The sequence below is a fragment of the Natrix helvetica genome, assembly GCF_964273705.1.
Source record: "Natrix helvetica genome assembly, chromosome: 4".
Taxonomy (NCBI): Eukaryota; Metazoa; Chordata; class Lepidosauria; order Squamata; family Natricidae; genus Natrix; species Natrix helvetica.
The window spans coordinates 137,880,314-137,897,769 of NC_138550.1; the positions used below are offsets into that span (position 1 = coordinate 137,880,314).

Consider the following 17,456-nt stretch of genomic DNA (forward strand, 5'->3'; position numbering starts at 1 on the left):
ATCTCAGCTTCTTGCAAAGATGTTCACGCTGGTCTTTGGGCCCACCACCAAGAGATTCAAGTCTGCTGCAATCTGAAATTTGGCAGAAGCAATGGTAAGACAAACCCCACAGTATCAGGGTAGGTTTTTACCTACCTTTGCACTTCCAGAAAACAATACTGTATGTGTGACACCAAACACAAAGGGTGGAAGAAATGTTATACAAAAATGGAAGGCTTCAGTGCTATTACCATATGCTATGTGTACCAAAAGCTGAGGAAGCCTCAAAAAAGATACCCTGATAATAAATAGGAGGAAAAGATCTATTGTACTAAGTCCTGGCCGTTTGTAGGGCTGTGGCCACACCTCTGGCAATGTCCTCACCCTGTAGTAAGAAGGAAGACAGCTGTTCCTGTTCTGCCCCTGGAGCCTAAAGCTTTCCAAGGTGCAGTTTCTAAATTCGGGTGGGGTTTTATTTTCCTTTTTTGAGGGGAGCGTCTCCTAAGTTTTGGAAACCGCTTTCCGCCTAGTTAGCACCCGGGAGACCACGTTCTGGTAGCACCTCGTAAAAACCGGGCAGTTCCCACTTCCTGGATGCAACAAGCGCCACTGCAAGAGGAAGAAGAGGAGGTGCGGGAGCGAAACAAGGCACGGCGAGCTCGCAAAGCAAACACACCGCCGCTGGTCTCTCTGGGTGGCTGGCCAAAACTCGCAGTCCCGTAACTGCTGCCTTGGGCCGAGCTGTTCCTCGGGCTTCAGTCACAACGGCTTCGCCCGAAGGGCGGACCAGCTTAAGGGCCTCGGGCGAAAGAGGCACCCAACGCGCGCCACGCCTCTCGCTCGGAAAGGCTGCTGAGAGCCCAAGGCCGGGGTCGCAGGGTGGGGAAGAGCAGGCGGCGGAGGCTTTCCGAGCTGCACGGTGGGAGCTGAGCTTCCTCCCGCCGAGGCAAACCCTTCCCCAAGTGTTACGCGGAGTGGCTATCCAAACCTTTCCAATGCGCACGGTGGTTTCCCCACGAAAGACCCTCCGCGGGAGCCCAAAAACAAGAGCAGGCGGGTTTGAACGGAAAGGAACGGCGACCGGGGGGAAGGGACCCCGCTCCCTTTACCTTGCTGGCAGCCGGCGTTCGTCTCCGCGGCCATCCCCCCGGTCGGCCTCTCGCGGACTCTTCCTTCCTTCGGTGGCGCCCAGAACGGAGAGCGGCGACGTCGAGGCACCAAACTGCAGCCTTCCACCCTAGGAGCCGCCCGCCAACACGCCCCACAGCGCCGCGCCGCTCTCGCTTTTCGCTTCGCCACGCGCGAACCGCCCGCGCCTGTTATAGGGCGGATTCCCGTTGGCGTCCACGTCAGCCGGGGAGGCGGAAGAGCCACCCACTAGCCCCGCCTGAGCTCACGGTGGGAAGGTGTGCGCAGCGGCAGGTGAGGAAGCGGGAGAGCCCAGGTTAGAGTCTAAGGAAAAAAATAGGCCGCGGGCATTGTTGACATCCGCTTTAAGAGGGCCTGGCTCCTAACAGGGCTTGCCCTAGCAGGAGCAATTAAAAGTGGCGAAAGGCGGCGGGTGCAAGGACTCCGCCCCTATCAACAATGCTAGAAGTAAAGGTGCATGGGAAAAATGAACGTGTGCAACCACTTTTCAGTGCAAAACGATGCTTCCCACTTATCTGATTGGGGCTAAGGAGAGTTCCAGCGTAAACTGAATCTGGGCATCACTGTTTTAGTTTAGAAAGTACCTGCTGGATATTTCCAACCATATAGTAGGAGCCCAAAACTCTAGAGAGTTGTCCAGACAGCTGCCAAGACTCAAGATCGATTGGAAGGGACCAAAATGAACCCAAAGTGAAAAAGAATGATATTTTCAGTTACATTTATGTACATTTGTAATGCATGCATAAAAAGACTTGCCCAGAGGGATTTGTTCCACTGTTTTAAATTACACTGTAGAACTGTTTACATCCAATCGACCTCTTTACAGTGTTGCATTTCATAATCCATTTCTCCAATGAGTTTTAGACTGCAAACTCTGGATCTGCGTTAAGTCTGCTGTACCTCTAGGGCTCCATCAGAGTGGAATTTAGAGTGATTCAGCTCTAGGCAGTCTGAGGCCTTATTTGACTCCCAAACCTGCTTTTTGCAGCCTCAGTACCCATCCACTGAAAATCAGTATCATTCTAAAAACATTTTAAGATGGAAAAAATGGTAAACATATAACATCTAAAGCAAGCATGCCCTCACAAAAACATATGGAAAACAAAAATCAAGCCACCTATCTGCATGATTTAATCCTATCCCACTTGCATGGTCCTGCCTAATGTTAATTGGGGTCTTGACCTGTTTAAAGGTGATACACAGCTTTTTTTTTCTCCATTACAAATAGATACATACAGAAAGCCGGTGTCTTTCCCTTTATTTATTTGTATCCCAGCTTTATTATTTTTATGAATAACTCAAGGTGGCAAACATACCTAATACAGTAGTAGTCCTTCCTATTTTCCAACAACTCTGTGGTGAATTGGATTGACAGAGAGTGAACATATAAATCTAGAGAGTGAACATCTAAATGAACACTAACCTGTTCATTGATTCTCATCTTGCTGTCTTTGTGATCCATCCTTCCTTTCCGCCCATCAAAATACAGTACCATTTTATAATTTCATTGTCTTTAAACTTGATGGTATGCAGATCAATACCATCTAATATGACTTTTCAACTTATTCACTCTTATTTCATGTTTGTTTGTGATTTGATCTTTTTGTTTTTATTCTCTCTGTTAATGACAAGCCAGGAAAATCTTTGAACTTCATCTGAAGAAATGTAAATATACATTTACATATATAAATGTATAGTTTTTTTTCTTCTTTCTTTTTTCATTTCTGTTATAATTTTGCACCAGTGAGGTTAAGACCAATTTCGTTGTATTTAACTACAATGACAATAAAGATTATACTTATACTTATATAAATGCATTAAAATAATTAATTTGGGTTTTTTTTGTGGTTAAATTTAAGACAGATTTTGAAGCTTTAGCTACAATATTTAAAGGTAAAGATCTGAAGGGTTCAAGTTTCCCCCTGATATATCTCACTAGTTTGCCCTACATTTTCTGGATTTAAACACTTCTATAAGATTTTAAAAGCTTGGATCCAAAAATCTGTTTCTATAAATAGAAGTTCTTTTCTGATGCATGGATGGTTTCATCATTCCCACTCCCTTCCCCTGACACTTTCTATAGTAGCTCTTTGCGCTTTCATCCAAGCATGAAGTTGAAGCAATAAAATAAAATCAGCAAGACCCAAAAGTACATGTATATATATATAAGTACATTCCTTTTATGCCAGCAGAAACTCAAATGCAACTGTGTATTTTTATTTAACAGTAGATTCCACTGAGCTTAATGAGAATTTCTCTGTATTTATGCAGAGACATACATAATGTAAAACAACAATTTAATTAAATCTGAAGCAGTAAACCATGATCTGTAAATCACAGTTGCTAGTTTCACATTTCATGCTAAAGAAATAAATCGCTTAATGGCTTAATGTGATATGTGACCTCAGATGTGGTCCTGTATTTTCATTATTGTAGCAAACCAGCCAGAAACAGGAATCCAGCATCAAACTCTAATTTCAAGTCATTGATTTCTTTTGAGTGGGGGGGGGGGGAGTAATAGAGCAGAAACTTAAGAAGAAGCACTAAATACTCTCATTAGCTAGAAAAGCCAAGTAGAAGCAGTGAGGCAGTATTTATAACATCGTGTTGCTAACAGCTGCACCAATAGCTATGATGTACTGAACAACTTCCCCACCCCACAAATCAAGTGATGTGCTTATGGCTGATGCATGGTAATAGGAGACTATCAATGTTCCATAGGGGGTAGAGGTTGCCTTATAAATCAGACAAGATAAATCAGGAAGATTCTCCTGCTTCACTGGACAGGAGAAGGGCTCTGGTCCATGTAGTTGATTTTCTGCTGCATAATCACATTCTCCTCCTCTCAGTTGTTTGGGAAAGGGGGGAACTGGCTCATAGACATTGGTAGGTTGATCTCCCCATCTGCCGTTTTACTGGGAGCAGCTCAGGACTACTTTTAGCTAATTCATATATAGTCTGGGACAAAATAATAGGCACATTATGAAGACACTTTTTTTTTAAAGTAGAGCAGAAACTTAAGAAACTCTAGGTACTCTCATTAGCTAGAAGAGCCAAGTAGAAGGAGTGAGATAGGCCTAGAAGGGACCCTAATCTTTTGGATTTAATGTAATATCTTCTATACTGCCTTGAAATCAGAAGTTGATCCTGCATTCTGCATTTTCAGTTACACTGATAGCATTAGCTGTCACTACTGTAGTTATCTTAGGATGAATGATTATAATGACATCTTTATCTCTACTTCTACCAGTACTGATCATCGGACTACAAGTCCTTGATTTTCCAAGACGAAGTTACACTTTCCTACTGTATTTCTATGTCCTATTTAGCTAAAAAAATGTTCTGAGCAAGCATTATAATCTGACTTCCTGATCTATCTCTTTAACTAAACTGTATATAGCAATGGTTAACGGTTAAGGTATTTAACTTGGACTGGGGAGATCCAAATTCAAGTCACTATTTGACCATGAAGCTCACTAGATGACCTTTGGTCACCCAATACATTACACCTATTATAATTGTAGTCTGTAGTTCAGACACCAGAATACACATTCCCACAGTTTCACAGATACAATCCATTCAGTGTTCCCTTAAGTGATAATGACCCTTGAATCACTAGAGTTAGATTACCTCTTTGCCTCTCTGGACTACAAAACAGGGTGGATAAAAATCGATGATTTTTTTTTAATGGATTTTTAAATTTTAAATCGGATTTTTTTTTATTTTTATCAAATTTATTTTAATAGAATGCTTTGGGAGTAAAATTCTATCTAAAGATAGTTTTCTGTTTAAAGTACATTAATAATTTAGTTTATTCAGCATAAAATGGAGTTTAATTGTGTAGCGTGAGGTGTTATATATTCTGCAATATTGGGACTGTTGGTGAGTCAACAGCGGGTCGGAGGAACTGCTGTGGAACAAAGATGATAGTTGCTTTTTAAAAATTATGATTTAAATCGACTTGATTTAAATCAAATCCACCCTGCTAGAAAGCTAAAAAATTCTGGGATATCTCTAAAGAATAAATGGAAGAATACATTGAATAATCTCTCCATGTATAAAGAATGAATGAAGGCTGAATTGCAAAATGAATAGGTAGATGAAAAAATAGTGGGTTGTGTGGGGAATGATTAATTGTCATTAGATGGAGTTGATGAGATTCTGAAGGATTGGAGAAGCTTAAAAGATAATATATGAATTGATATGATCTGTGGAAACAAGGATGGTTTGCATAAACAGAATGGGAAGGAGTATTTACATAATTTATTTAAATTTATTTTTATTTACTGCTCTTAATTTTCTCTTGTCACTACTTCTTAGTCTTTTTCGGCTCTTTAAATAATTCTGCTTAAGTTGGAATATAGAGTTAGTTTAGTTAAATCAAGTTTGTGCTGTTAGATGGACCCCTGAGAAGAAGCTAATTGTAAGAGGTTAAAAAAAATAAAGTCAGGAAATGATGTTCGTAATCTGTAGTTATGTCCGTCTACTTATTCTTTTCACATCAAAAAGTTACCCATAAAATTATGATGCATAATGTACATGAACATCAGATTTCATTATTTCCCTGCTTGAAAGTACAATAAATATTTAATATTTACACATCCACAGTACTTAGAAATAAGGCTGGGCAGAAAAATCCCACATACATGGCTGGTGTTCATTCTCTTCCGTGTCTAATTTGATAGCTCAGGAGAGTTGTTGCCATAGCCACTTCCACAGCCCTCTGCAATTGCACTGCCTTTTAATTTAAAGGGCAAGTTGCAAACAAACCAGATATTTCATTCAGATTTATACCTGAAGTATTCCTGCTGGTTTCAGCACAATGCTGTAGTATGAGTCAGAGTCTCTTAGCAGCTTATGAGGCATAAGACAGTTTGATTCAATGTTTGTAAAGAAATTTAGCTAATAAGATTAGTAGGCAAAATCCTACATTGTGTTATCAGACTTCTGTTCCCCTCCTCCACTCCCCTGCCTTTCAGCCTCAGGTTTACTCTAGAGCAGGGGTGGCAAACAAGTTCGACAAAAAGAGCCAAAATTTTAAACTGTGAGAGTCAGAGAGCCACACTACGCGCTCCCTTTCGGCGCTAAACCCGGAAGTACGGTCTTGCCCCGCCCCTGGCGACGCGACGACGCTTGCCTGCGCTCCACCAGCTCGGCTGGGAACGGAGAGGTTTCCTCAGCGGAGCGGAGCGCCTGAAAGGGACGCAGGCTCAGCCTGCCAGGCTGCCACCACTCCACTGACGACATTGCTGAGCAGAGAAACGTCTCCGTTCCCAGCCGAGCTGGTGGAGCGCAGGCAAGCGTCGTCGCGTTGCCAGGGGTGGGGCAAGACCGTACTTCCGGGTTTAGCGCCGAAAGGGAGCGCGCGATCCGGGTTTAGCGCCGAAAGGGACAAAATCCAAACTTGGCAAAGAGCCACAGTATACAAAATAATGATAAGAGGCAAAGAGCCGCATTCATTTTGGCCAGGAGCCGCATGCGGCTCGAGAGCCGCGTGTTCGCCACCCCTGCTCTAGAGAATCCTTGACCTCCAGAGAGATTTTATTTATTTATTTGCACCCTACCATGTTTTATGTGCTCCAATTCTTGATGACATGAATTGGGTGAAGCTCCTGTGTCTGTTCCAAACTGCTGCTCTTCTGGCTATGTCTCAGGTTTGCTGCAGAGGGCCTCAGCTGAAAATGGACACTGGTAGAAACAGCTATGCTTTAATCTCTGTCTACAAGAGAACCAGTCAGAAAGGTTGGCAGTTTGGCGGTTCAAATCCCTAGTGCCGCGTAACGGCGTGAGCTCCCGTTACTTGTTCCAGCTTCTGCCAACCTAGCAGTTCGAAAGCATGTAAAAATGCAAGTAGAAAAATAAGGACCATCTTGGTGGGAAGTGATCCGTGCGCCTTCGGCGTTTAGTCATGCTGGCCACATGGCCACGGAGACGTCTGCAGGCAGCGCTGGTTCTTCAGCTTTGAAATGGAGATGAGCACCGCCCCCTAGAGTCGGGAACGACTAGCACGCATGTGAAAGGGGAACCTTTATCTTTATCTTACAAAGAAACCAGAGGTTTCTCAGCACACAAAGTTGGTTTGTGTGGTTTTATATTGATAAATAATAAAATGTCCTTTGTGCACTCTGAGCTTAGTTGTTGGCTTGCAGACATTTCATGACCTGACTACAAAAGTCAACATCATAAGTGCTAGTGAGTGCGAGGTTTGCTTCCTGTTGCTATCAATAGTGTGACCTGCCAGTGTTGATGGGATAATTTTCTCCTGGGTAGTTCTTTGATTAGAGTATTGTTTTCTGCTTTGTTGCCTCGTATTAACCACTGGGATTAACAATAGCAAACAGTCAAGTGAGCATAATCATAATAAAGTGTATAATTAGAATAATAAACGATACACACAAATAACTTGATCCTCTAAATAAAAAAGGAAAAGGGAGAGGACAGTAAAATGGAATGTTTTTTTCTCTACATTGCAATGCTGGAGCTGGCTCCACACAAACTTTTCAAACATTTCAAACACAAACTTTTCAAACATTTGTTTGGCTTATTTGCCACACCTGGTTCCGGCTCTGTTCAATTTTCTAGGAGCTCTCCTGATGAAAGACAGAATCCAGAGCCCCTTCATATAATTTCTTTTCTATGTGCTATTGGATTGGAAAGAATATTATCAGCTCTAATCCAATGCATTTCTTGGCAGAAGATATTCAGTGAGATAAGGAAAATAAAACCTTTACTCTGCAGCGATTATTAAATGTTGTTCAGAGATGTGTTCTTCCCCTGCTGTTCTTATGTTCTCCTAGACTTGAAATAAAGCTATAGTTCTACTCGTTTCAAAAAGTCCAATGCATATCTCAGGAAGTGTTCATGTTTTGGATGTGTTTGAAAGTGCAGCTTTACAGCACTGCTAAGAACATGTCTTCAGTCATCTTTAGCAATGATTTGGAAGTGGAATATTCCAAGTCAATCTCTTTAGGCTGTAGCCTCGATATGTTGTAATGAAGCATATGCATGCATGCCAGTGGTGGGATTCAAAATTTTTTACTACTGGTTCTGTGGGCGTGGTTTGGTGGGCATGGCGTGGCTTTGTGGGTGTAGCTTAGTGGGCATGGCAGGGGAAGGATACTGCAAAATCCCCACTCCCTCCCCATCCCACTAACTTGCTTTCCAGCTTTGTTCTCCTGTGCAGGGCAACAAAAGTTGCCCTGCCGATCAGCTGGGACTTGGGAGGTGGCGAATAGATGGGGGTGGGGCCAGCCAGATGTTGTATTTGCCGGTTCTCCAAACTACTCACAATTTCCGCTATCGGTTCTCCAGAACTGGTCAGAACTGGCTGAATACCACCTCTGATGCATGCAGTGTGATGGATTGAGTCTTTGCTAATTCCCACAAAGAGTCTCATCTATGGAAGTGGGATTTTCATGCGTGTGTGTGTGTGTGTGTGTGTGTGTGTATCATGGGGGCATGGGGGCTCAGTGGTTAAAGATGCTGAGCTTATCAGCTAGAGAGCCATTCTTCCCCCCCCCCTTTCTCTTCCTCCCTCCCTCCCTCCCTCTGTGAAAACTCCATATGTATATTTGATAAGATCAAAATAGAACAAATGGAAAACATCTATCTAGAATTGCATGGTGTAGCAGCCATAAAAATTAAATAAATCTGCATAAGAGTTGCTGGGAATTAGGCAGCATATGTATTTAATTTATTTTTATTATTAAATAAATAACAACAGTATTTTTCAAGATTAAAAAAATATCCATTGTTTTTTTTTTCTTTATTTACTTGAAGATCATTACATCAATTGGAACCAGTACTATATAATCCCAATTCAGAGGCCAACATACATAGAGACTACATTCTACAATATGTTAAACCTAATATGGTTTGCTTAGTTTTGGCTTAGCCTGTTATGTAAAGAAGCTAAACGTGGCCTATTTAAGCAGTCATGGTTAAGATATAACAATGCAATGTGTAAACCTAATTGCTGGGCTTATACATCATCTTAAAACAGTCCTTTCAACACAGTTGCTTGACAAAGTTAAAGTGTTTTGATTTATGCATCTCTAATTCTAAAGCAATTTGTGGTGGTTGTTTTTTTTTTTAAAGCCAAGCCACAATGGCTAGGTTTACATGTTACTCTAAATCAAAACTGAACAGAAACAATTACAGTCTCTGCCTTTCTTTCCACTGAAGCTTGAAAAAGAAATGTCAAATAATATGTTTCCAATCATTGGCCAGGGGGATACTTGTGTCTTTTTGAAACTCCACACTGTGAAATAGTCTGACCCAGAGGTGATATTCAGCAGGTTCTAACCAGTTCTGGAGAACCGGTAGTGGAAATTTTGAGTAGTTCAGAGAACCAGTAAATACCACCTCTGACTGGCCCCGCCCCCATCTATTCTCTGCCTCCCAGCTGATCGGGAGGGAATGGGGATTTTGCAGTAATTTTCCCTTGGAGTGGGATGGGAATGGAGATTTTACAATATCCTTCGCCTGCCATGCCCACCAAGCCACGCCCACCAAGCCACGCCCACAGAACCAGTAGTAAAAAAACCTGAATCCCACTACTGATCTGATCCAGTGTGAGGATACCCCATTTATACAATAATCAGGTAAAGGAATTCTTCTTTAGCCCTGATAGAAGAGACTGCACCGAATTGAAATCCTTGCTAGCAATAATGGGGTATCCTGGCATTTTTATTCCTCTGTAATGCAAAATAATTTAAGTGGGAGCTCCCAAGTTGCATATCCTGTGCAAATAGTGTTATGTCAGATATGAAGTTTTAAAATATGTATGAATAATTTATCAAAGCATCTCTCTCAAATGCTTATTTCAAGCAAGAATTTTGATTTATTTGTAAAAGTTGCCTTGTCAGTGAGATGGGCATCATATAAATTTCATAAATAAGTAAATAAAAATTTTAAAATAAAGCATATGGTTGGTAAGTTTGAACCATTAGTTTTGAAGAATGAGTAGATCTGTGTACTACAGCAGTTTTTATTGTACAATATTACAATTTCTTTAAGGTGACCAACCGTCCTCCTTTAGGGAGGACAGTCCTTCTTTTGTAAGTTCTGCCCTCCCTCGAAAAGTGTCCTCCTACATGTCCTCCTTTTCGATATTTGAAGACTAATCTGTTGCGCGGTATGTGACGTATTTGTATTTGACATGACAATTCGTCAAGACTCGGTATAGTGCGGTATAAGACGCAATTATGAGACGCATGCGCTCCGCACGGGAGACCTTGAGAGAGACCGCCGCGTGCAAGTGGCTTTGTTTACTTCTTACCGAAACACAACACGGCACATACGGACGCAGTAGACTCACGGCACGTCGGCAATTGAATGACTCACGGTAATTATTCGTTTCTCAATGAATATTCAATTATACCAGCGGTTCTCAAATAGTGGGGCGCGCCCCCCTGGGGGGGCGCGAGGCTCCGTAAAGGGGGGCGCGAAGGCTCCCTTTCCATCTGGGTGCAACGGCGGCGAAGGCGTGGGCGAGGCATAATATATCCCGCCTGGAAGTGGCAGCACTTCGGACTGTGGATTTTCATTGGAGCCGCGGGCTGGAGCTGTGCAAGAAGCCTGCTCGGGCGGGGGTGGGAGGGAGGGAAGCATGGGACCGCCCGTCTTCGCCACCGCGTAGCTCGCCTCCTCGCCAGCAGCTCCACTGCCAGCATTCCAACTGGAAGCGGAAGCGCAACAGCCGCTGTTGGGGAAGGGACAAAAGGGCGGCGGTCGCCCGATCTTGCCACCGCCACCCCTTCGCCCCTGGTAACTGCGACTGTTGTGCTGCTGCTTCCAGCTGGGATGCTGGAGGAGCTGCTGGCAGGGAGGGAGGGAAGAAGGAGAGGAGGGAGTAAGGATAGACAAGCAAGAGGGAAAGAGGAAAGAAATCAGGAGGGCAGAAGGGAGGTGGAAGGAAGGAAAGAAAAGCAGACACGCCGGAGGGAAAGAGGAAAGAAGGCAAGCAGGCAGGAAGGAGGCAGAAGGAAGGAGGGAAGAATGGAACTGGAAGGGAGGCATGGAAGTAGGGAGGGAGAAAGGAAGGATAGGAGGATAGGGAAAGAGGAAAGAAGGCAGGCAGGCAGAAGGGAGGGAGGTGCAAGGAAGGAAGGAAGCATAGATAAGCAGGAGGGAAAGAAGGCAGGCAGGCAGGGGGAAAGAGGAAGGAGGGAACTGGAAGGGAGGCAGGAAGGAAGGGAAGGAGGAAGGGAGGGTGGAAGGAAGGATAGACAAGTAAGAGGGAAAGAGGAAAGAAAGCATGTGACTACGGTGGGAGACGAGGAAAGACCAGTGTGCTATGTTATGCAGAGGTGTACTTATAACAATTTTATAGACAAATGATACTATTTACAGTCGCGCGGGGGGGCGGGGCGCGAAATGTTTTCTTCTTCCTAGGGGGGGCATGACAGAAAATAATTGAGAAGCACTGAATTATACAGAGGTAAGTACAATTCACGTTTTATTAAACAGTTTTTAATGGTGTTTTTTTTACTTCATCGCAAGTATATTGAACAGATATTGAATCTTGTGTTGAATTTTTATCTAAAGAAATGCTAGACATTAAAATAGATGATAATTGTCTCTTTGAAGAAATTAGAAGACTGAATGTATATTTAAATTCTGAAAAATTAATACAATGGGAAAATCAACATGTTGAAATTGATAAAAGATGGGTGGATATTTTCAGCCATTTCAAAAATGAACATATTCCATATGAACATTTATTTATACTTGTTCAATTTATGTTGTGCTGCCCTGGAACTAATGCAGCAGTTGAAAGAGTTTTTTTCAATTACCAATGATTTTTCGACAAGTGAGAATTCGAGATTGAATGTTGATACTCTAGCTGCAGCACTTGCCGTAAAATTCAATATGAAGGATATTTCTTTTTCAGATATTTCCAATATATTGTTAGAAGATGATACATTGACAAAAAATATTAATTCAATGGAAAAGTACTCATTTAAATAATAATTAACAGGCATGTAAGCATAATTACAATATAAAATGTTGCAAATGTTTTTATTATGCATATATCATATTTTAGTGTATTATTGTTGCAATGAATAAAATATTTCTTTTATTTACGATATATTTTTTCCAATTTATTTGTCCTCCTTTTCATTGTAAAAAAGTTGGTCACCTTAATTTCTTAAGACAGTGTTTCTCAACCTTGGCGACTTTAACTCCTGTGGACTTCAAGTCACCAAGGTTGAGAAACATTGTCTTAAGAGTTTTCTCTAGTGCCATCTTCTGGATTCGTATGGCAGCAATCTACCTTGTAGAAATGATTCCTCACCCAAGATATATCAGAATATTTATCTGGATAAATGAACTTGGAAAACATTTACCCTATAATCAGAATGAGTTAAATGTTAACTTTTGGAAGAACAGAGTGATGGGTCTGTTTCATCCTAGAAATGAAGCAATCAATGTACTTACTATAGTATATTCTTCCTATCAATACTATCTGCAACATTGACTTGCTGTCTTCACCCAACCTAAGAATCCTAATTATACCACTGCAAATTTGTTTGGAATAATTAGAATTAAATTAGCTTCATTTTATTTTAAATGCACATTTACTGAACTAATCCATATCCTTAAAAGATTATGCTGTGATTATGAAGTCATTTATACTTTCTCTTTCAATCATAAAACAAGTTTGTCTTCAGCATTCTAAACTATCATTTTTCCATTCAATTTCTGACCTGCTTAACTTTTTAATTAAAAGATTCCCTGAAATGCTATTAAACAATACATTTAATATACTGAATGTATACTTGCTGCACAGGTTTAATGTTGTGGGTATTTGGTGCCACTTGCTGGATAATTGTGCATTTTACTACTGTACACTAGTATTTGGAAATAAAAATGAAAACTTAATTTCTTTACTAAGAAAAACTCACTTTAATAGCTGTATACGTAGAATTCCTTGTTAATAAATTATCGATACTTTGAGGTACAGTGGCTTATTATCTCTGTCTCCATGCTGCTTTTCATTGCTGATTGATTCACTGATTGTGAAAAATCTGGTATATCTTTTTGGTTTAAAATAACCTGATCTTTCATGAATGCCTTTAGAAACCCAACTCTTAAGCTAATCAGCTCTTAGTTGCAAAGGTATACTTCCCTGAAGTCTTACCTATAGTGTAAAAGTAGTTTACCACTGCCTTCTTCCAGTACATCTTTTGATTTCCAATTTAGCCTCCATTGCTGGATTTCCAAGGAAATCTTGCACCCAAGAATTAAAGCCTAACTTTGCTTAGCTTCTGCCCCCTTAAAAGGTTGTTACCACCTACTAAATAGTTGGAAATTGTAGAAATAATTAGCTTAACTTTGAGATAAGGCAACAAACATTGTCATAAGCCTATATGTTGGCATGTTGTCTGTTGTACCAATGTAGCTCCCACACTTGAATTGTTATTAGATTAGGCAGTAGATGAAATGCAGCAATTTGGCTTTCTAGTTAGGAAGAAAAGAGATCCACAGAAGGTGCTCTGTTCTCCAGAAGTCTGGTTTATAACTGTATAAAAACTTCAATGCCTTACTTGAGGTTAGGTATCTAAATGTAAGACCATCAATATATTATAGTTTACAAAACGTATTTGTTAGGTTAACATGCTTTGATTTCTGAGATTTTCTGTAAATTAGATGCTCTGTTTTGGATCTCAGCTCCTAGAGAACACAGAAGAGCACAATGAAAATATTTAGGGTTACGTCTATCTATCTACCTACCTACCTACCTACCCACCCACCCACCCACCTCCCCATCCATCCATCCACCCTTCCCTAATACGTCTTCCTCCTCCTATTTTCCCCACAACAACAAACTTATGAGGTGGTTTGGGCCGAGAGGGAGCAATTAGCCCAAAGTCACCCAGCCAGGTTTCATGCCTAAGGCAGGATTAGAACTCACAGTCCTCTAGTTTCTAGACAGCCTTTTGGAATTCCTCAAAAGACAAATTATACCTGTAATAGTTTAATTTTTGATCACTACAATGTTATGGCTAAACATTATGGTGTTAAATTCAGTTTGCTTCAGTTGTCGCTTTGTAAATATTCTTGTAATTCTCTGAACTCACAAAAGTTGTATTTAGATATTTCAATAACATTATGGCCCTTACACTTTGACTATTAGAACTTTTCTTTATTTAGCTAAGACACAAGAGTCACTATTTCTGAGATCACTGCCTGGATTAGAATTATGATCATTTCCTTATTTAAACAACTGTCCTAACCTTATGATTGCATCATTTTTGAGAACTATACTTTGAAGCATAGCTTGCTTCTTCGCATTATTTATTTCTAGGCTCTGGAATAACCCTACCAATTGGGTTCGCTATGGAGTCATGCTGAACTACAAGGGTTATAATAGTTTCCTCATTGGTATTGGTGTTAAAAGCTTGCCAAAGTATCAAATACTTGGTTGAGATCTTTCTCCTTTTTTAAAAAAAAATCTGCAACTGGAAACTTAGTGAGGAATGGATGTAAACCAACATGGTGATTAATTTGAATTACAGTTTACTCAATCCAATTTTTGGTCTCACACAATAAACTGCATCTTAATGTAACTGCAGATAAAGGTTTGCCCATAGGTTAGCATTTGTAGTTCACTGTCATGCAAACATAACCAAGGAATCTAATAGAAAAAGAGAAATTTCCCATTGGCAATGGTATTTATTCATTTTTCTCAGCCTAGCTCCAAGGAGTGTTGACAACATTCACAGTCTATTTATTTGGTTTCATGTAAACTCAATTACTGTGGCTTGTAAACTATAATTTATGATAAAATAAAGCTTGACCAAACAAGGCACTATGTAATGTAATGTGAAAATGTAGTTTTGCTAAAATTTATTTTTTACACAGTACTCAAAACAACCCCCTAAACCTTAAAGTCATTCAGCAAACATCATTAAAGTCATATTTGACCCTGTCTCTATTTTACTATGCATACCATATTGACCCTTGGCCATTTTAAATTTGCCTTATGTTTTACAAGCTGCTGTGTCAGAGTTCAAGTTGGTCTCTTTGTTTGGCTTCAGACATCTTAATTTATTATGCTCATGTCATGTAGCTTTTCATATGAAGCAACTGTCTTTTTTTTTTTAAAAAAAACACCTCTTTGTATAAGCTGAGGGGGAGGAAAAAACTGGGAAGCCTGAAAGGCAAAATAGCTGCAGCCAAGAGGCATTCAGGAAGCATATAACCTGCCTAATTGTATTTCAAGGTACTGATAACATTTCAATAAAAAGCATATAAACAGAGAAAGGGGGGGAGGGGGAATGCCAAGCAAAGCAACATAAAGACGTGCCATTTTTTTCTTTGGTCTTTTAAAAACACTTTGTTCCCTTTATTTTTTAAAGGTACCCTTTCTATTATTTCATGCCATGGTATCATCATAATTGTAGAACACCATCAGTGGTGGGTTCAGGATCCTGTTGCAACCGGTAGAGTTGCAACTGGGCCGTGCGTCCTCCACATGAATGCATGCAGCGCGCGCATACGTCTTACCTTCCAGCGATGTCTCTGCAACACTCCAGCTATTCAGCAGAGCATCGTGCAGGCGCTATATGCGCCATCCGCATACGTGGAAGTGCTGAAGGCTTTAAAGGACAGCTAAGGAGCTTGGGTGGGCCCTCCAGAGCACCGGAACGGAACGGTACCCGGTACTCCGGGCAGGCCCGTACCGGGGCGTACCGCCTGCAACTCATCACTGAACACCATATAGAATTCATTCTTTATTAAATTTACACTGGGAAATGAGCCTTTGAAGACCAAGGCAGATGCTTAATCTAAAATATGATCCTTCACCTTTATTCTATCACCAATTACATCCTTAGATTTCAATTAACCACTTGCTTATCGGTTTTTCCCCCCATGTAATTTCACATAACTAAAAAATTAGTATGATATTTTGTCTCATTAAAAGGAAACTATTACCAAATTGCCATCCTTCTATATGGGGGAATCAAAGGGAAGCAAGTAATGAAGGCAGCATCACACTTTCACAACACAACCACAAATCTTTTCAACATATATTGATAACATAAGCACATATGAAAGTGCAGAGCTTATATATCTTGTAAACGCCTTTATGTGTTGCATGCACATTCAAAAGGGATTGGACACGATTGCACATTTTGATACACACCCTGAAGATACCAATAAAAGTTTAAATAAAGGTTTTGAGGAATCAAAAAACCAGGGTCGTAATTTTTTTTTGAAAAATTGAATATCCTGATTCCTTATTCTACATATTATAGTTAATAATATTAACCTTCTTTAGTATTGTGTGGAATATTATTTCAAATATAACATCTTTTAAATTTCCAATCACTTCATGTGGATCATATTGTTTTATCAGTAGATCTTTTAATTGTCCATGCTATAAAGGAAATTATTTATGTAAGATATATTCAAAATGTAACTGCAAAATCCTTGACATAATAGCGATTTCTATTGTTTCAGAGTACTAATTCCTTATTTGGGCCAGGATGTCTAATAAAACATACACGTCTCTGTGCATTTAAAGCTAGGATTGTGATCTCATTAGGACTTTCCCTGCATGGGCAAATAGATTTTATGGGTGTGTATCTGTACACATATAGAACTGGTTAAACATTTAGGAAACTGCTGTCACATGGCTAAGACATCAGCCAAGTCAAAATTCAAAGTTGCATTTCCTAAAACTCTTGTGATTTGAGGAACTTGGGACATGAAACTTCCAGGACTGAAGCCTTTGCTTATCAAAATACATTAACTTAAATCCTTCCCACTTACATATTCAAAACAACTTGGAGATGGTTATCTCATAGAGAGGCTTTCTACTGCTGGATTAACTACCAATATCAAGAAACTTAGGAAAAGGAGCACCTCAGGCTGAGGAATGTGATAAAACTGGGAAACTCGAACACAAACATTGATGGAATTTGGGGTCATTGTTTGAAACTGCGAGTTTTAAATCTACTCATTTACAAATAATTATGTTTTTAATGTCTTGGGACACATAAACTCTTTGGACTGACACCATAAGACCCTCAATTCTGAGCTAAATATAAAGCTGAGCCACATAAGCAGCTACATGCAGCATCAATATCCAAATATCGAGAAGAAATTAGAAGGGAGTGTGACAAGCCTGCATGAAACATTTCTCCTTGATGAAATCATAGGTAACATAGTTGAACAGCAGGGATCACCTGACCCAATCAGCTAATACGGCCTTGCTCCTTGCTGGGGGGGGGGGGGGAGAGGTTTGTTTACATAAGAGGAGACTAACCATGTGTAGCGAAGGCTCATTTCAAAGCCAGATGCATAGAAAGAAATAA

The 17,456-nt window shown here is 40.5% G+C and overlaps 1 protein-coding gene across 2 annotated transcripts in view; it reads right to left on the minus strand.

Moving 5' to 3' along the window:
- Nucleotides 1-1,403, minus strand: part of LOC309390927 (tumor protein D52-like) — a 70,912-nt gene extending 69,509 nt beyond the window's left edge. Inside the window, exon 1 of one of the 2 annotated variants that reach the window (XM_081950831.1) lies at nucleotides 1,089-1,403. In XM_081950831.1, the coding sequence (XP_081806957.1) occupies nucleotides 1,089-1,122 (34 nt within the window). In that variant the 5' untranslated portion in view covers nucleotides 1,123-1,403. The remainder of the gene's footprint in view (nucleotides 1-1,088) is intronic. The other variant, XM_081950830.1, reaches the window with a different exon arrangement.
- Between the last annotated feature and the right edge of the window lie 16,053 nt (nucleotides 1,404-17,456).